We start from the raw sequence: 21,575 nt of genomic DNA, 5'->3' as shown, positions 1-21,575 counted from the left end.
AAGTTATTCATGTCCTAAAAATAAGCACAGATGGAATAACCAAAATATCTAAATATTCAATTTCCATTGAACTAGTGTGTTTATATTTTTACTTTTCAAGAGATTCTACCTTCAGATTAAATGAACAAGTCCTACAGTTTGTGGAGTGGGAACTGCCAGACCACTTTAAACAAAGACTGGGACAGTAGTGAGAAAACAAGCAAATCCGCTTTAATCTGAAAAAGATGATTTGAACAAGAGTTCTAACTTAATTCCTCTGGTATCTGACCCATTGTGAAGCAGGAATGCGTTAACACAAACATGAGATTCAAAATTCTGGAAATGAAAAGGCTAACCTTACCCAGATGCTATGGAACCATCCCCAAGTAAGGCTTTAGTAAGACAAACATAACATTATTCAGTCAAACTTCACAGATTGCTTAAGCACTTGGCTTAAGAAAAGAGGAGAGGGAAGAAGCAGCAGTTAATCCTCCAGGAAGAAATCCTAAAGAAATCCTATCTGGTCTTTTCTACGAGAGCAGATCTGGTATGAAAAGTACAGTTTCAAGATCTGTTTCTCCAAGATCATCTTGTTTTGTCATAAATGCTGTAGATGAACAATAACCACGTGTATCTTATGAAAAGTAGCTATTAGTGTAAAAATAAAAAACAAACCAAAACACCAAAACCTTTCTCTCCCTGCTCCCCAAACTACTAGGTGGTACAAAATGGATGTTTAGCACGAGACAAAACATGCGAAGTTGCACTAGCAAAATCCCATTGCTGTAATTGCTTTGTCCTTTCTAAACTAGGAACTCAACAAGAAAGAATACTTGTCAATGGTGTTTTGGTTGAATGAACATACTTTCTGTGTAGTTTCCACATGCCAAAGTTCTGAGGCCACGTCTCTACCAGCAAATTAAACAATTGTGGTCACGAGCATGTGATGGTCTTTGCTATGATGTTGGTAACAATGTGGGACACAGTAAATTATTAGAACAGTCTCTGGCATGAAGAACAATCAACATGGTTCTCCCAAGAAAATCCTTTGAGTGATTCAGAACTTAACTTGCATCAGTGATTATTAACCATGAATTTCGATGGTACCATGTCACCAGCATACACCTAGGCCAGTCCTTTACTACTATTCTAGATGTGTTTCCCCCACAAGCATGTACATGTTGTGAAGTCATGACCAAATACATTCTTGTTATGATCCTATAAAAACTCAATTTCTGAAAGCTCTTTAAAGAAGCCTTATATTTTTTCTCTGGCTTCAGAACCACACCACTGATGGTGGAGGAAGAACACAGAAAAACAACATGGGACAGAGAAAAGGCACATCAGAAGAGGTGCGTCTACCTTGCTGCCTTACCTCTGAAAACAGCAGGTCAGTTACATTCTGAGTCAGTTATATGTTTCAAGTCATTATAGTTTAGGCTGAAAATCAAAATCAGACTAATGGATTGATTGTTGCAGGCTGTGCAGATTAAATAAGATCAAAACAAAGTAGTGAACAAGGTATAATCATATATATTCAGAGAACTTGTCTCTTATTGACAATGCTATACAAATATTATATGCAACTGCAGAAATGTAGAATTGGTCCAAAAAGATTTTTTTACTAGAATATAAATTTACCCTTGGAAGTATGTATTTCTTTTCATTCTACATGTTAAAGAGGGTGTGTTGAACTACCAACCACATAATTTCTCTACTTCAAATTCTCTCGAAGGAGGGTGAGAATCACAACACAGGAATTGGTATAGGGACATTGGCAGTGAGAAAAATATTAAGAGGTGACAATTTTAAAAAAGCTTTAAGTTACTGTACCTATCTGGTGCAGGCAGCTTCCTCAGGTTTCCTCCAGGGTAAGTTTAAAGCAGGAAAAAGAAATAAAATAAAAGAAATCCCCAAAAACTTGAAGTAGTTCTTTATCATTCAATGAATATTAGAAAACCAAAGGTCTCCAAAGAAGCCACTGAACAGCAGGGACCACTAACACACCGCTTAAACAAAACCCTATGGTCTCAAAGTGAAGATACCAGTTTCATTTCCCCCTCTTAGACTCTGCTTGGCCTGGGCATTGCATAGCTATCTAGTCCAAACTTGGCCTTCTGGAAAATGCTGTGTTTGTACTACAGATAAGCTGAGTATGAAACTCACTGTTCCAACATTTCAAGGAAGCAGTGCTTTTGTTTCTTATAACAACACTCTTTTCATATAAAGAAATGAATCAAGGATACTGCAAACACAGAAATAAAAACAAGCAAAGCACATTTTACCCAGTACTTATTGATCTGGATTGTCATATTTCAAGGTACAAATCTTCCATCATGCTAATTAAGTAGAAAGGGAGTCAGAAAAGTTATTGATGAGGAATACACAAGACGAAAATACATTAGACTTGAAGCTATGCCTATGTTGATCATTTTTATATTCTGTAGAAAGATTACATGATAAGAACAGAGGCTGAATGTCCCAGAACCACCATATTAGCACAGTAATTTCTGGTGAAGTAAATAAAAAAAAAGGAACATATGGCATTATATTTCATTAGCTAAGTGACCCCATGCTGATTTATTTTTAATGAGTGACATACACATCTCAGGTTCATTTCTTTATGGAGACTGTGGATTCATGCTGTGCTTCCTCATAATTAATAGACAGCTTTCTCACCACACTCTCTGGCTTTTGTCCTGAAGATTCTACATTAAGGTACCAAATTCAGTCTGGGGAAAATTGTGCATTCTGAGTAAATTTGCCATAGTTTCATAAGAAAAAAGAAAAATGGGGTGAGAGGGAAGAAAGAAAGAAAAAAAATATAGGAAAAATATTAGCTTTATATCAGAGTTTTGTTTTTAAAAAATACAGAGACCACCTCTATAACTTCATCTGGAGTGCAGCTGTAAGACCTCTATTTCCGTGTTAAGAAAATACTGAGAAATCTAGTCTCAATACCAATCACTTATGTTAATTTGATTAGTAGAAATTGTGCAAAAAATACTGGTTTTGTACACCATCCCAAACACTACTGGTTACTCTGCTTGTCTGACTTTAGGAAGGAAAATCACACCAAAGGACATGCAGTGAGAAGCCAACTTGTGATACATCAGTGCCCACAGTGCCAAGAAGCAAACCTTGAAGATATCAACATAGAACAAAGGGAATTTCAGCATTTCAAATGTCAGCAGGGGATTGCAAACTGAATGCAGTGCCTCCACAATCACATTTTTCCTGTTACATACATGAAAATAGTAACAAATATAGAGCTCATCAGTAGTCCAGGGACCACATGAAAGATGACAAATGGGAAAGGCTGAGGAGTAAACAAGGAAGTCAAAACTTAAGGTCCAGTTGTTTCCTTGCCTAAGCCAGCACAAAGCCTCCCAGTTTCTGAGGACACTCTCCTATTTGAATGCTGTATCAAATTTAAATATCATAAAAATAGCTGCTGTCACATCTCCTAATGGTTTCTAAGTAATGTGAGAATATAGAAATAAGAGTACTAGCACAGCAGCCTTGATTCATTCCACTATGCAAAAGGAGAGTTGTGCTCACAAAGAACCTTAATCAATTCAGGGTATGGCTGCAGGAGAAATAAATTCCCCAACTTTCACTTATTTTTAACTAAGACAACTCCAGACCAACTTGTCAGCTTTTACATATTACACCTGGTTATCCAGGGTTCTTCAAAAGCAAAGTTAGTTATATTATTGAAGGGCATGGCCTTCTAATGGAGTAGTTCTTATCATACATCATGCAAATAACTATGCTACATGTCAAATCAAAGACTATGAAAAATAGCTTTCACAAGTGAATTATTTAAAAATTTCCCTTTAATGTTTAATTAGTTGATACTCTTACATCAACAGTCAAATCTGATGATTTTCCTTATAAGTACTAACTTGTACCGAAACTAAATAAATGTATTAAACAGTCAAGAAGCAGTGAAGACAAAGATATACCATTTCACATCTTAGTCACTAATTCTGTTCTTTGTACTTAGTGTCCAGTTTCTGCAGCAAATGTCATCTGAACGAATTCTGTGGAGCAGGAAAACCTTTGTTTTGTTGTACTATTGAATTTCTAGTTGGTGTGTGTCTGTTTTTTCTCAAAGATTTGCTAACATTTACCACAGCATTTCCACATAGTTCTTATACATTAGAATCCTGATACTGTGATACTAGGAAACACTCCTTATTAACACAGATGCAAAACCAAAAAATCCAAAGCCCACATTACTCACTGTAAAAGTGTCATTGAATCTGATAACATTTAAGGTAAGTTCTGAAATGCAACATGTAAATCATAGAAGTGATTTATACCAAGGTTTCTTATTTAACTAAAAAACTACAGTTGTCTGTTCAATCTCCAAAAGGCTGGTAAAGTACTTTAAAAATGCCATACTTAAAAAGTATTTTGCAAATCCTCATCCTTTTTCAAGGCTAGGGTGCAAAGGTATTTATAATGAAAAAAGTGTCAAGAAGCACTCAAATCCAATTAACACACTGCAGGTGAAAGTCCTTGTTAATAGTAATTCCCCGAAAACCTGTTAATTACTGGTTTTCTAACAGAGAGGTTTTGGATACTTTTGTAAAAATTGTCTATAATCTGTCATTAAAGGACATAAATTTCAGTATTTGTTTCCATACAACAAAACCTTTGTGAAAGAAGTGGTCCAACTTCTTGAGTTGACTCTGCTTACAATTCTTCCCGCTACACCTTGTGATTTTAATTTTAGCTACACACAATGGAACACTGATACCGGATTTCATCCTAAACATATGTTGCAAGAACATGGCAAAGTTAAAATTTACCTTCAGAATTTCTTGATAATTTATTCTTTTTCAAATCTTGTGCAACTACCCATACTTAAGGACTAAATTCTGATGATTTCTTATTGTGTGACTCCAGCGTAAGATTTGACTGTAATTTTTTTGTCGGAATTAAAGTTTCAGGAAGGAAAAAATCAACAAAACAACTTAAAATTCGAAGTGTAGTTTATTTGTAACATACCACTGCTGTGCAGTTATGTACTAGAGAATGTTTTAAGCATTAATTGATGTTCAAGTCAACAGGATTGCCGTTTCAACTTAAATTATATCCCCACGTTGTCCTGCAGCTACCCAAGGCTGACATTGAGGAACCCAGGCACAAGGTTTCTTAAAGAAGCAGCCTCAGAACCGGTGCTGCTGCTGAGGCGGAAAACAAAGAACTTTGTGTGCTCAGTATCCCTTTCATAAGAAAATTTAGATACACAACATGGTGCCAAAGAGAAGTACAAGGGCTTTAGACAGCACGTGGTCCCATGCTGTGGTGTGCTGCCCAAGATGACTACTCTCATGGCAGCAATTTCAGACTCTCATGATCTGCAAATATCAATAGGAGCTATTTGTACTGCTGCTTGGAGCCTCGATCCATTGGACAAATATTTTTAAGGTTATAAAATGTGTCAAAATGTAATTCATACTGTGATGGCAAGAGGAAATTACAAGACAATAGTAGGATTCCACTTTTGGGAAGAAAATTATCAGCTTGACTCTAAACACTCAAATCCTTGAGTTGCTATAAACAGTTCTTCCAAAACCTGTTTGGATTTCTTAAGAGAGCTCTGTGCAATAGGTTTTGTTCACATCTGATTGTCATTTTCAGTGTGAGGAACAAAAGCACATTTGGAGCTGATTTGAGTGAACACTGGGAACTTGTTAGAGAACAGAGGAAAGGAGCTGGGTTGTTGGTAGTTGCCTTGTTTGGAAAATATACTATTGGATAGAAAGTCCTTAAAAACTTTGCAGCCTCCTATCAGGGTCACAACAATTATTTCAGGTTTTTAAACATTATTGGGATCACGTTTCCTCATATTAATCCCAGTGTTTTACTAGTAAAAGCTGGTGTTGCAGAACAAGCCTGCCTAAGCTTTGCTAACTAACTAACACGACTGTGTGTTCCTTCATGTGTTTGAACAGCACATTTAAGGCTTTTTCTCCTACTTTAGGAGAAAAAACAATGAATAAGAGAAAACTTTTGCCGTGCTTCCTTTGTTAGTGGCAGAGACATATAGACCCATAGCATCATTAAACTTGTGGCATTATCATCAGAACTATTTTTGGAGGACAGTTTGAACAAAGCTAACAAGCCAGCTTGGAACGTGTGGTAGCTTCATATTTATAACATTCATCTGGTTTTTATATCCCTTATTTTTAAATATCTTCCCAAAAGCTGAGAGGGAACATTCAGGCGTATGATTATGTCTTACTTGCCGTTACAAACCCCAAGCCTAGATTGCACCCACACCTTTGTTTCACTCGCACATGGCACACGTGGCAGTGAACAAAGGAACGCCGACAGCACCAAGTGGTTGCCTTCCCAATCTGTTCTCCAAGAAGTCAACATATGTATATATGCGCTGTGAGATGTTCCAGGTTTTAACAAGATCTCAAATCACCACATAAAATGCTTCAAAAAGCACATTGCTACAAGCTTGGCACATCCAAGAAATTCCTTGGTTCTCTTCCTCATCTTTTCAGGAGAAAGAGCTAAACTATTTTTTCACTCTAAGCCGTTAGTTATAAATTCATTTCTGCAGAGCTAGCTGCAAGCATTACTCCAAACAAATCAATTTGCATTTCTATTAAAAAAATAAAGTAAAAATCTTTCTTTGAAAGTCACTTCAACTATTCCTTCACAACAGCTAAAGTTGCTTTATGATTTATTTTTTTAACAGAAAGTTTAATGCTTAAAGTATAGCAACATGAGTAAATGACCACGTTATTGAACTAAAAAGTGAAGAAGAAGAAACAGTGGAATTATCTTTGTATGTGTCCTCATGTACCCCAAATCATTTCTCACAAGAGTTTTGCTATGTGATTCAAATGATACAATTTCTATGCTCACAGCTGAACTTTGCTGGGATGATACCCTACAGGGTTAAATACTACGTATGTCTGAGTTGCAAGTTTGAGGTAAATCCTCCGGTTGAAGCAAACAGGTGTAATTCTGTGAATGAATGGCTGTTCTCAGCTTTACAGCAGCAGAAAACCTTGCCCTTGCTCTGCCTACTTTTAAAATTACTTGGACATCAAAATGGCACTCAAAGTCCGATACCAGCCATCTCTTTGGATTTAACAGAGCATATCCCAATTCCATGTACATTTTTACTATTTTATGAAGAGATTACCAATAGTTTAAAAAAATATTTTCTATCCAGAAGTACAAATGCTCTATATTTTATTCTTGCTGAAGCACATCCACTGAGCTTTATAAGGCATGACAAATTAATAATTGGGAAAACTAAAAAATATGTTCACCATTTATTTTTTTAAAAAACCCACAAGCAGCTGTAAAGAGTTTATGGCTCACCAGCTCCTTCATGGTTTTGGGCACATCAGTCAGGACCTGTTTTTCCAGAAATGCTAAAGGCTATGTACCCATAGCCGTACAAAATGAGAAGGAGCTTTAGTGCTTGATCCTTTTTAATTGAGGGTCCTCAATCTCTTCACATCTCATTAAAAAAAAAAAAAAAAAAAGCCTAAATAATAGAGAAAATTCCTTATTACCAGAGAAATTCATATTTACATAGCTGGCATACATCACAGCAGATCTTGTTTAGTTTTGTCAGCTGCACTCACAAAAAAATGCCTAGAAGTATCAGCTTCAGAGACCGCTCCTTATTTTAGTTTTCCTCACAGAAGGTATATATATAAAAGAAAAATTTATAAAATAAAAAAGGAAAGCATGAAAGAAATGGAAGGAATTAACATCAGTAGGGTCGTGTCATTGGCACCAGCAGAGAAAGGTGTAAAGTGTCTTATTAATAGGAGATAAAAGAACGGGGTAAGAAAAGCTAAGGTACTGAAAGTACCTGGAAGTTAAACAATTGGTTTTAAGAAAGGAACTGAAGATGGATGTTTAAAGCGTGTGATATGCTTGGAAAAAGTTGTGACTCCGAAAGTGAGAAGTGTGAAGAAATGAGTGAGAAAACACATGCTAAAAATAAAAAACAGACATGAAACATTGATGGACAGATAAGAAAAGTTAGATTTGTGTGAAAGTCAGGCAAAAAAGTTAGGAATTTGAGCAGAGAGGAAGACTGTTTCAAGTGCTCTATATTGAGTAAATCAAAAGGAAGATGAGAATATGTTCTGGTCATGAGGAAGAATGAGAGTAATGGACTTTGTAAAATGCTGAAAAATATGAACTATTAATACATAGAAAGGAATCAACATTGGTGCCAAAATGTAAATATAAGATTACGAGTCAGATTCCTAATGTAGTGAGGGTTTGCAACGAAAATCATAAGATTATCAGTTTTAGGGGGTTGTATTTTTTTTTCTGGACTTGTTTAAGTACACTTTACTCCATTTTTGAACTAAATAAAAGCAACAGTTTGTGAACTTCTGTCTGAAGTGAGTAGACTCTGCATTTGTGAAGCTGAAGATTTTTCTCAAGCTGAGTGCCATACGTCCTGCAAGACTTCAGTGCTGCTTAGTCTGATCAAGCGGTAGGATATCCTCAAGTTACTGGAAACATGGCCAACAAGATGCCTTCCTGTTCTCCTTTCCTCTGAAACAGCAGAAACTGATCACTGCCAGACAGAGGATATCAAACAAGGTAGATTTTGACTTAAGTCAGTATGGGAATTTCCCCTAAGTCCTAAAAAAGAACAGAAAAGCATAACAGTTCCTGCCAAGAGTTTCCAAGTCTCCTGTGCTTTGCTTTTCTCAGTAAAGCAAAGAAGATCAGAATGAAAGCATATGGACATCACAGTTAGGTCAGGAAAAAATGTTTCCTAAAAATCATAGTTATCATATTTAATTCTACTGTAACAGATAATATTAAGAGAAAGAGTAGAACGTGCCAAAAATGCATCGTATTAAACTTTGTGAATTTTAAGGATGAAAAACCATCTATAAATGGGATACTTATTTGTACTTCTTTGAATGGCCCTCACTATTTCCTTCCTGAGATAAGCGAACAAGCCAGCAGTATATCCTGTGTGAAAAGTGTGTACAAAACTGGGTTCTTCCAGAAATGAAGGAAAAAATATACAAAAAACCCGCATTTGTTATGTCATTAGTTAAATTAGTCAGAGAACAAGGCCAAGGCACTCTCAAGAAGAATAAGATGTCGGCACTTGGAATACACTTCATTCAACTTAGTTTTGATCACCGTTGAAATCTGAAGATTTATGTTCTCCTTGGGGTTTTTATAAACAAAAATAAAAAGGGCACATAAACATCCAGAGACAGAGCTCCTTAACCCTGAATGACTCAATATTTTTTTGTTTTTGACAAAAAGAAGGAAAATATCAGTGTTGCCCAGAATACACTTGCTATTTTTGCTACTGTTCTATTTCTAAAATAGCATTAAGTTTAGTCAATAGAAGTAAGCAGCGACAATCAGCACCTCATGCCAGGCGTTTCACAGAGCCACAATGAGCAGCCAACTCAGGCATCACAGCAAAACAAGGCTTCTCTTTCCTCACCAAAATCCTTGGTTTTCTCAGAGGCAACTTCCAGGGTCCACGCATTTTTCAAGACAGTGATTTTAGAAAACCCGCAGATTAATGTAATTATACTCATGATTGATGTACATCAGACATTGACTTTCTCAAAGACTGGCCGCAATCCTCTGTTTAGACTGTCAAAATGCCATTGAATTAAAAACATTTTGGCTTGGCATGGCCTAGAGGGCAAGATTCTCTATTCATTACTTTTTGTTTCTTTAAAGCTGCACCAGTGGAGCTCAACTTAGTGAGGATCTCGGAAAAGAAACTGTGCAGACCTCATATATCTCATCCTGTGGCAAAATAGAATCGGCAGGAATCTGGACCATAAATCTATGACATAACATGAGATTTTGATGGTGGTTTAGCTTAAATAACTCATTAGCTTCCTTGTTCAGGTTCAGTAGTATGTTGTTGAGGTGAAGATCAAACGAATGAATACCTCTACAAGACTGTTTTCTTTGAATATTTTATAGTCTTTTCTTGCAGAATTGAAAACTTTTGAATGGAAAAAGATGTGGGAGCAGTTTTGGAGTGTCAAAATCAAAATGTATGGAATACAAAAGGCAAAGATGAGATGAAAAAGCTTGCAGTATGGACCGATTCAAATTATTTTAGTGACTCCGTGGAATTCTGGCATTTTGTCCTTTCTCAATGTTTAGGTACAGAACGAAGAAATCAGTTTTAACCTCTTATTAACAGTTCTAATGCCATGCCACCTATGGTAACTACTTGCAAACTTTGTATCTATAGTGACTGACAATGACTTGACCTGTTATTCTTCACTCTACAAGGAAAAGAATGACAGAAAACAAACTTAAGAGTATTTAAAACAATTCCAGAAGAAAATGTCGCTGATAAATGTAAGTAAGAGACAATTTCCTTTCTGAAAGGAAGTAAAAGAATTCTTTGTTTCAAAATATGCGAAAAAGAGGCACTGTAGAAATTAGCTTGCACTTAAGGACTCAGATTGATATAACTCATCTTCGACACACATCATTCTGTTCTTTGAAGCAAATTTGCTAAATACACTTTGTTACCTTTCTTATTAGTAACATTCTTATTAATAATATTAGTAGCTGAATTTTCATAAAACAATGCATTACAGAGCAAAACAGAAATAAAGCAGCAAAATAAGAAAGGTTAATGTTTAAAGGATTTACAGTACATTATGTAATTTAGGGTGTTGTTATGAAGTGCTATCTATTTCATTTTGATAGAGGAAAGAACACATGTATTTTAGAAGTAGTCACCTTAAATGTTCAATCAAGGCATTAAAACAGAAATCTGAGGCTAATTCTCTTTACAAAACATATATTGCCAGAGAGGTTTGGCATAATCGCAGTGATTTGAGACCAATGAATTTGCATCTAAGTGAATTGCCCATGCTCCACCCCAAGGCAGGAACACAAATATGATAAAGATTTAAGTAATTACAAATACCTCTGTATGTATAAACATATAACTTCTAAAGATACTATCTCAATTTATTATTTTACCAGCATATCAGCACATTTTAAGGTTGAGACTAATAGGCAGCCAAATTCTTTCTCACCGTGTACTTTTGGAAAAACACACTTGTCTCTTCCAGCATCACTCAAAACTCTTACTATTTATAACATTTGGCTGCCTCCTGCTCAGATAACTGTGAAAAATTCTCTCACTCCCATGATGTCCCTTCTAAATATTACTAAACTTGTATTTTCAGGAAGTTCTGGTTTTTGGTTTTGGTGGTGGGGGTTTGTTGTTTTTTAAACCAGATTAACTTGGATCACATTACAATACTGATATAAACATCACAAAGGTCTAGAAAATCTTCTAGAGTTTCTATACCTTTAAGATGGTGTAACAGAAACCCAAATACAGGTTGTTTTATTAATACAAGAAAAGAAAGCGATTGTAAGCAACAGCTTATAGGCCATATACTAAATGACATTTGTTTCCTCGTTACATATCGTCTAGGCACAGCCACCAGATCTTATAGCAAAGTCTTTGTTCAAACAAGGAATACAGAAGTATTCTGCATCACCAGAAGAACACCTTTTACTTGGCATCAAAGTTATCAATATGATAACTTGTTCTTTTAAAACATGTTATAACAGTGTATAGAGACGTATCCTCAGACTCATATTTTTAAGAAACCTTAAATACCTCAGTGACCTCCCCATCTGTGTGTGATTCATCTTGCATCCTATATTAAACTGCAGACCTGCTTGTCAAATTATGCTTGTTATTCAAGGAGAAAAGACTTTAAAAGACTCACTTCTTCTACCTACTAAAATAAAAGTGTTTCATTGCTGTATTGAGGTTTCCCAGGTGTAAGATATATACTGTACTATAGCTGTTTAGTCTGGACTCTCACTCCCACATTTTGACCTTTCTTACCAAGCCTGCACTGATTTGTTTTGTAAGGGTTGATTTCACCTTCCAAATCAGGGAAAGTCTTAGTAATATCTGCGAGGGCAGCTTATTCTTTGTGTAGACATGCTTCATCAGTTGCTACTGAGGGAATGTGGCAAACAAAATCCATAGCTATAAATCATTAGAATGTCTTTACTCAGACTGAGTTGACCTACCCTACTCTCTAATTGAAAGTAAATAGCTCATTAGAGGAAGGAAGAGCCCAGAAGAAAACCCATGTTTGTGGGAAAAATTAAATTTCTCTATCCAGCTTAGTTTCCATTTGTTGTAGCCATGTGTGGGTAGAAGTTATGACCCCTCAGTGCAGAGGTGAACACAGTATGTTAGTCCTCTCTGCAATCTCTGACTTATTCATTAGCTACAGGATTATTTTCTGTAGTATTAATTAAATTTTGGCACAGATGGTAGTGCCGAAGAAAGAGAGAAATATCTTCTGGGTGTAGATTACAGTACATCTTCAGGCTGAATAGCAAAAAGACTGTCACTAGTACAAAAGCCTCAGCCCAACTGGAGACATATCATCTAATTTTAATACACAGTCTCCACACTTGTATCAACAAATCCACTTTCTCTCCCTTTCCCTCCACCTCCAATCACCACACAAGATGTTCACTTTATTTCCAAAATTAGCAGAATTTTACTCATGACAATTTGCACATACCAAAGTCTGCCTCCAGGGTAAAGCTATTATTAAAAATAATGTCATCTGTCAGAAATTAAGGTTAAAAGACTAGTAATAACTTATATTTCTGCTCTATTGCTGAATTAATTATGTTTCTTGGTGGCCATCAACTAAATATTTGCTTGACATGGCATAACAAATGGGATTATTTCTGAATCTTGGTCTTCGGAGAGGAATCTCTCAGTTGCTTCTTGATGGGAAAATGAATTTCCTGACCACTTGTCTTATAAGAGAAAAGTAGAAAAACAGCACCTAATCTTGTGAAAAGATTACTTTGTTAGATTTATTCCCTTCAAGTAAACAGAGTTTCAAAAATTAAACCAGTGTAGTTGTTTCAAGTCTTGATTCTGCATTGCGCTGGAGCTTCCTACACAGCTCACTTGAAGACAAGGACTTCATTTGGGTTATAACCATGAGACAATTTGCTGTGTATTGTGTCTGCTCCCTTCTTGCTTTTTCTATTTAATCCTAGTGCGAGCAATTAAGGCAAATTGGTGGTGTGGTACAGATTTATGCACAAAGCTGCAGCTTATTCATTTCCCTGGACATTGCGATGCAACCATGACTGAAGCACTTCTCAAAATTTAAATGAAGAGAAACAAAAATTTCATTCAGCAATTAAACTACCTTCTAAAGCTTCTAAATAAGAAGCAGTGGTTTAGAAGATTTTCAGTAAGCAGAAGTGTTTTGATGGTTCAGGAGTGATGGAAACACATTCAGTTAAAGGATGTTCATATAGGGCTTTGCTGTAAAAAAAATTCAGGTAAGAGCTGTAGATTATTTCGGATTCTCCCACCTGCCCCAGTAAAATTCCTGTTAAGTATTTCCATTTCAATTAAGGAAATTGTCTTTTTTGAGGACACTGTGACACCACTTTGCATTCTACTTTCATCTGATATCACAAAGTTCATAATTTTCCTCCTATGTGATGCAACTCTCCCATAAAGCTGTGATACGTGCATTGTGAAGATTTTTTCAGAGGGGTTGACATAGCAAGATGTCTAGAGAAGTTGCTGAGGGGTATAACAGCAAACACTTGGAGCTCAGTCAACTGCTGCCTCTCTTACAACCATATTGGAAATGAAAAGCGGGGCTGATACCAGTAAGAAAATATGCTAAATTATTGTCCTTTTCATCTTTTACCACTGGAACAAATATTATAACAAGTTTCGCTCATCCTTTCTTCTTAGTCTCCACAAATTCTGGTGCCTAGAAAAGGATTTATGTTGTCAATCTTACGTTGTTGAAACTCAAGCTACCCCCACTGCTCTTCTAACTCCCAAAGGCTCTTCTACCCCTCTGCTAAAACAGAAAACTACAGTTGTTACCTGTTTCTATATACACCCACTATACTTGGAAGTGTTTTCCCAGTTATATATCATCTTTACCCAGTAACTCCAATTTTCCTCTCCCTGAGCACGCCAATAGTCTAGCTGTATCGTTTGTGCCACATGGATTAGAACATTTTGCACAAATGTGTCCTTAATTTTTTAACTCTTTTTAGTTGCTACAAGTTTGATACTTCATTTTGTTCCTTTTATACCCTCATATAGCAAATGGGTGGTTTCTAATACATAAATAGATCAGCAGTAAAAATAACTTGTGAAACACAGCAACTATTCTCTGGAAAATGACTTTCACATCCCTTCTCTCAAAACCTCACCAGTAAAAGAACAACTTAAAAGATAGGAAAAAGAAAAGTTTCTCTAGCCTTGTATCATTACACCTAAAGCTGGAGAGTCAAATCTCTTTGTTTTAGTGCCTGTCTCATTCTAGGAGAGTTTGAGTACTGTACTCTGACCTCACCGCTACCATTTATGCTACTAAGACCTTACTTATGGCTCACAGCTTTTTTTTAATGTATATTCTTAACCTGTTTCTTAATTCTAGATCAAGAGTTATTTCGACAAAACCATTTCTATGAACACATTAAAGAATTTATGTGGAGAAATGTTTCTGAGTATGATTTGTCTTATAGTTGTAAAACAAAGATTAGGAGATAAAGGCCATTAGTGTAGGTTGAATGCTTTCAGTCATTTCCAGGCTAATAGATGAAGCAGAACAGCATCTGCCAGGGATAGTAAGTTTTAAATCTACAGAGATCTCAACAAGTGGAATATTCAGATTAGTCTTGCTTTCTGTGGGAAGCCTGAACTGCAAATACACCAGATTCTGGAGGAAATTCTGCCCTGGCAAATCCAGAGATCTGGTCCTATACTTCTATATGGCAAATACCCTTCTGTTGTCCATTGGTGAAGACAAATTGTTGCAGCTGTGACACTGGCATTCACATTATCATATTGTGTTACAAAGTCTTCGCATCATAAGTAGCATATCAATAAATAATAAAAAATAACCCCACGCTTTATTTTCTTGAACATAGCTCGGCATCCCTAAAAACCCACCAACCCCTTGTCTCTACAAATATCAGTGCTCCATGCAAACTTTCACCCAGAGTCCAGGTAACCCAAGTGCTATGGAAGCCAACATTGGTCATCAATCTGCTTGTGGAGCATTCGTCAACCGAGCTTGGTCACACATTTCAGGATTTCAGCTTTTGAAACAATATCTCAATATTAAAGTACAAGTGATATATTCTCAAAAAATCAATAATGCTCAACACGGAAAAAGTCTGTTTTCTATACACAGAATGTTAATTAAACAATACTGTTGTTCTTATTCTACTGTTATTATCTCTGTAATATCTTCTGACATATCTGCATATCCTCAATAAATATGCCTCAGGATTGGTGCTAGCATCAGAATTGAAAATGAAGTGATATGGAAAGTGAAGACTTTTCACTTAATGAGAGAGATGTAGGAAGCATTTTAATCTTTAATCCTGTTGCAATGGGTTTGGTTAAAGCAGAAATAAAATAGAAGCATGGTTAATGTTTTTCTGTTCCAGCAATGTTTCCATGCCAAGAACATCAGACAGTTTCAGGACACCACTTTAGTTTGTCACAGTATTTGCTTTTCTGTATTTGCACTTTTAGGTGTGATTTGAAATTTAACACATCAGTACCACAAAAAGAAAAGTCTTTCTTATGTGATAATCTCTCTGTATTGAGTTCTCCGCTCTGTATACAGAATATCATACTACAAGCACAGCATTATAAATTTTAAATAATAAACATCTCATAACACAACTGAATATGTGAACAGCTGATGGAACAGAAGGAAAAATACATCCTCTGTTGCTATTTTTTTGTAGGCTGACACTGAGGACCTAAGGTTATGTACCTTACACTACTATTTTTTGGTGATTTGAGTGATTTTTTAAAGGAGAGTTATTTAATTTCTCTCTAAAAAATGTAGAAAATCCAAAAAAGCATTGAGCCTAAATGTAAGATTCCCAAGGCTGCAACTGTAGAGGGTGGAGTCCCATGGGGCAGAGGAGCCAACACTGACAGACCCCAGTGCAGCACACTGATGGAGGATGCGGATTTCATTGAAGATTTCCATACTCTTATTGCTACCTGAAAAAACTAAATTCTAAGAGCAAAATTTCAGTTACTTCCCATAGCTCGAAGTTTTCATTTTGTCTATGAAGGCCCATTGTTGGGAAACAGTCTACTCGTGAAGAAATAGGGTCCATCATTTTAATATAAGCAAAAGCTGTTTATTTTTAGCAATAGCCGTGACTTAGCTAGTAGTAATTCCTTTAGGAACTGACATGTGGAAGTCAAACAGGACTTGTTTACACTGATCCATTCAGACTTCAGCCAACCCAATGCAACACTGTAAACTCCAAAGGGCTTGCTTACTGTAAACACTGGTGAAATAAACATACCAAGAGAAATTTTAGGAGGCAAAGGATAAGAGTGCATTTGCTTTAATTTATCATTCATAAAACCCCCAAATGCTAAGACAACGTATCTACATTTATTTGATTCTTCCCACGATGCCTAAGAAAACCCAAACCAAGACAATCTTCCAACTCAGACAAAACATTTGTTAAAGATTCTTGTTAGCACTGTTCCTGCTTTAGGAATAATAAACAGTGTTTGCAATAAATATCTGCAAGACGTAATTTTTTTTAAAATAATTATTTTCCCAAATGGACAAATCCCAACAAGATCTGGCTTTTTAAAATATCTTTCCTGCAGAATGGTATAGTTTCACAAAAAAAATTGCTGTTTATACTGCAAGTTCATTTTATCCTTGATTGACTTCGGCAGGCTAGAACAGATTACTTTGATGTTTAGGGTACGCACAAAGTATATCAGCTAGCACAGGGGTCATAAGCAAGTAAAAGCATGATCAAAATCAAGTTATCCCTTGGGGGATATACAATTCAGAATACATCTGTAGTTCACAAGAAATCAGAATAACCATTCTTAAAAGGTATTTCCTAGATGAATGACCATCCAGTACTTTAGAAGACTTCAAGAGCATAACTGATATTCCACTGATTAACTGCAGATGTGTCACCTTGATTATATTAGACAATCCAAGGCAGCTATATTCTGTATTTTTCATTATTAGAAATTTTCAGAGAAATTAAAGTTTCACAACCTCATTTAACTCACATTTTTGGGGACCTATTCTAAATATATGTAACGCCTACCACAAATTAAAAACAATAAATAAGGCACAGTGGTCATAAAAAATAAAATCTTACAGCACTTACAGTGTATCCTGTTCTCTCTCTACAAGTCTTCATATGATTAAAAAAATACCAGGAAAAGAAAAAGCAGAAGAGGAGCCACAGTATTGAACACTAGAGAGCACAGCTTGGATACACACCTTGCAAAGTCTAATACCAAAAGGGCTGCTGGGGTCACTCTAACTTACACAAAAACTATGTCATCTCCTACGGAAAGCCCATCTTCCAGGTAATGCAAAGGTAACAACCTCCTGGGCTCTTCTTCCCTGTGTGCTACAGTGTTCAGGAGACACCGAATTTTTAAACACACATATGATCTACCATTTATCTAAAGTAAAATGACTTCATAGATTGCATGCATGTGACAGTAACAAATCCTGTGTTTATCCTATTGAGTCTTACAGTTTACTTACAGCATGTTATATGAGTAAATAGACACGGATTTAAGGAAATAGTTTATATAAATGCATGCTTACCAGCTGGTGCAGAACGCGAGCAGTGAAGTTGAAAACCATGGTAATCAGCACACGATTCACTGAATTTGCCTTCCTTAAAATCTGACTTGGAATCCTTTTTGTTCTCAATCGCGTCTGAAGCAAGCTTATCCAGTTCAATTATCACAGCTGACATTGTAAGATAGTGTCAGTAGAACTCAAAACCAAAGCTGAACAAAAGAAGAAGCCTCTTTAAGTTCAGCTGCCCCAGTCTGCAGTCTGGGGAAGAATAACTTCCTATCAAAAAATGAACTGTAATAGTGCAAAATGTTTTCAGGTCAATGACTGAGAAACCATATTTCCATGAAGCTATTCTTCCAGCTCCACAGCATTTGTTAAATTTTGGAGCTCTTCTTTAAGATAGAAAAGAACTACTTTAAAAAGTTCTTCTGTTCTTGCAGTGACAACAATATTATGGCATTTCTGTGTAGCTGCTGCAAAAATAGCAAGGATAAGTGGATACATCTGTACGTCTGCTAACTTGCAGACTTACTAACTTTGTTTTAAGAGTCTAATTCACATTTTGTTACCCACTGGTCCAGCTGGGAGGGGCTAAGCAATACCAATGGGAACAAGTGCATCCCCACGCCAGCCTGGCAGCTGCACCCCGTGAGTTACTTGTGCCGCGGTTCTGTTTCCTCGGTGAACACTCAGGTCTTTGTTTGGGATGTGTGCTGCAAGATAAATGACCACAAACTACATCGTTCCTTGAAAACAAGTAAAACAAGAAACAGAGAACCGTTTCTCAGAGTCCTGCGCTTAAAAAGTTTATTTCTAGGGAAACCAGTGCTAGTAATATTAAGGAAAGCGGTTTAATCTTCTAAGCTATTTAAATTTTCCTTTCCTTAGATGCAAGTAAACCTCAACAGAAGACAAGAAAATGATCTGTTTCTTTCCAGGCTCTGTCCCACCAGCCAGCCGGGGAGTACGATAAGCAGCTCCAAGAGAGTCACCCACTGGCGACGGTGGGAAACGACACAACCACAGAACCCAGAGCAGAGCCGGGCAGGGGATGCTCAGGAAAAATACCCTGTAAGTGCCCTGTGAACTCGGAATTTCCCTTGAGAACATCAGAGCTGATAAAGCATGAATTTTCATTTGTGAAAATGTATGACATGAGATTTTTTTAGTAGGAAGTTTGCCAAGTCTTAGCTAAAGAAAAGGTGATACAGTGATTTGTCAGCTATTAGCTCCCTAACACTTTCTCAGCTTCTCTTTGCTCAGTGGGAAAGAGGAGTAAATCATGGAAAACAAACCAACCAACCAACCAAACCCGAACAAAAAAAAACTCTGTGGCCATGCAGATTTTACTAAACTGTCCCTTGTCCTGGAACAACAGGACAAATTCCAAATCTCTACACTCAGCTTGATAGAAGTGAGTTCTCGGGGCTGCTGCTGCAAACACAAATCAGGTTTAAACTGAGCTACTGATGGTACCTTCAATGATCTCTGTGCAAGCAGGGAGCAGGTGGAGATCCCTTGTGCTTGCACAGGAAACAGATCCTCAACCAAGGCACAGCTCTAACGGGCTGTGGGGGGGAAGCTAAAAATCAATATACCAGTGGGGCACTTCCCCAAGTTAAGGGAATTTGTAAAAGGCAATTACTAGATGGGTTACTATCAAAATAGGGACTCCAAATGAGGTAATAAGACTAATTCAATTAAGCAGAGCAACATGGAAATGAGACTGAAAAAAAGAAAAAATCACAGGTGAAGATTTTCAAGGAGCTCAGAAATAATATGTGGCAGTTGTCTGTTTTTCGTTTCACTGCAATTAATACACATTATGGGTAAGAAAATAGACAGCTTGGTGAAAGCGTCGCAACACTTAGAAAAACTTCAGAAATGATTATGTAATGGGGAAAACAAGCGTTACATAGTTTGGAAGGCAAATTCAGTACAGCTCACACCAAGGAAAGGGGAGGAGGGAAACAAAAAAAAAGAAAAATGAAAAAAGAAATCAGCAAACCAGACTTGCACTGCATCCTTTTTGACAGCCCTCTATTTTCTATTTCACATCCACTTTTCAATACGTGAAGTCAAATTATACCATTATTATCGGCTGACGTAATCTGATTGTTTTTCTTCTGAAAGAAATTTCCCCCAAATGACAATGTTGGCCACTAAATTTATTGGAACTGTTATAGTAGGTAACAGTCCTATCAATGTAACACAAAATCCATAGCTTGAATTGCACCTCCCTATTTATAAATATGCAAAAGATTTATTTTATGTAGAACCATTGCTCATTTAAGTCCAGTATATCAAGACTTTTAAAGAAAGCAAAATCTTAATCCTCTAATGACAAAACATGAGTGTTCAGAAGGAGAATCATCCTTCCATTCAGTGTCCTAAGAACTTCATGGTATTCTGGTAACTTTTCCTGCATACATGAGTAATTCCACCTACTATAAAAATTATTTTCTGAAGGTTTTAGTTTTCTTCAGTGACATTAATCTCAAAGTGATTTAATTTAAAAATGAAGTATCTCATTACTACTGCTGCTAAGTTTCTCATGTAACTCTAAATATGCAAATCAGTCAAGAGCATATTAAGCCTCTAGCAGTCTGTGACTGTTCCATCATTTGTACAAGAGGTTTTCCTCCTTGATTTTATGCATTTATCCATATGACAAAAGAGTGAATACTGTTCCTTGGTAATTTGGACAATCCCCAAACTCTTTCATTCTCTGTACACATTATGTAGAGTATGTAAAAACCCTGAAATACCCACCAACTCCGCTGAAGGCTAAGGGTCATCCTTTAAGATGGAGAAGTTGACAATGTACTGTAAATTATATTACTTCTAATTTGTTTTTAATCTCCAGCTCTGTGGAAAGCAATTTCCTAGTGCTGATATATGACAAGCCATACTTTTTATTAGTGGTCAGTAGAAGACCTGAAAGGCAGCAAATGCCTATAGACCTCTCCTTCATGCTAAAGGTGCAGGCTGAGCCAGCCTGGGAGCAGCTGAAACCCTGTTGCATTTGGTATTTCTACATTTTCTGTGTCCTTATTTATCTTCTCGTATACTGGACATCAAAACTGGGAACCTGAGCAATTTTGTGGTTTTAATAGCTTTTTGTTTGTCAAGCAGTTTCGAGTTCTGTTTCTTCCTCTCTGTTCTATCAAAGGCTGTCACTTTTGGCAAGGTATCTGGACAGTCCTTTTGTATCATGGGAACATTGGCCATTTTCAGAACTTCATTTATGTACCTAAATACACATATGTCGATATCTAATCAAACCAAAGGCACCAGAACCCGCTATTGCTCCAAACACTGCCTAAACTATTTCATACTATTATAAAGCTGCTCTGTAAACAATAATTATTTTTAATAAATGTCGTCATTAGACACATATGTACATTTTTTAATGATTTTTCAATTGTCTCATGCTTCTAAATATCTATCATATGCCTGTGTGCCCAAAGTGTTAATATCTGCACACTGTAAAATGTACCTGAAAGTATTTATGCTGACATTTTTTCAGAGATAAGAAATTTAAGGATTGAGTGATTCAGCTTTTATGATCCCGAACTAAGTTACATTTAATTCATAGAGTCCAATTATAAATATTTTTTCACAAAAAGAAAAAAATAGAAGAGGCTGATGTCAAACTGAATTTTCCAACTTTTATGAAAAAAAGTAGAATCTGATTTTCAGGTTTTTGTTGTTGTTTTGGTTTTTGGTGTTGTATTTTTTAATACAAGAGAAGCGACTGTTTATACTGTAAAAAAGTGCTAATATCATTTCTATTCTACTCAAACAGCAATTTACAAGGCTTTAGCAGTGAGGACAAACTTGATTAAGGTCAACAGACAACAGAGCAGAGGCTGCAGCACACTCAAAAGGTAGGAAGTGGATCTGGCTGCATCACTTCAG

General features: G+C 36.4%; 1 protein-coding gene across 2 annotated transcripts in view; it reads right to left on the bottom strand.

Annotated features, from left to right (window-relative positions):
• ANO3 (anoctamin 3) overlaps positions 1–18,185 on the bottom strand; it is a 183,491-nt gene extending 165,306 nt beyond the window's left edge. For both annotated transcript variants that reach the window (XM_065839113.2, XM_065839115.2), the window contains exon 1: positions 17,676–18,185. In XM_065839113.2, coding sequence (XP_065695185.1) covers positions 17,676–17,829 — 154 coding nt within the window. In that variant the 5' untranslated portion in view covers positions 17,830–18,185. The remainder of the gene's footprint in view (positions 1–17,675) is intronic.
• Positions 18,186–21,575: the final 3,390 nt, after the last annotated feature.

This window comes from Patagioenas fasciata, chromosome 5, assembly GCF_037038585.1.
Source record: "Patagioenas fasciata isolate bPatFas1 chromosome 5, bPatFas1.hap1, whole genome shotgun sequence".
NCBI classification, from domain to species: domain Eukaryota; kingdom Metazoa; phylum Chordata; class Aves; order Columbiformes; family Columbidae; genus Patagioenas; species Patagioenas fasciata.
Note: the sequence above shows the minus strand (reverse complement) of the source record. Positions and strands in the feature narration are given on the sequence as shown.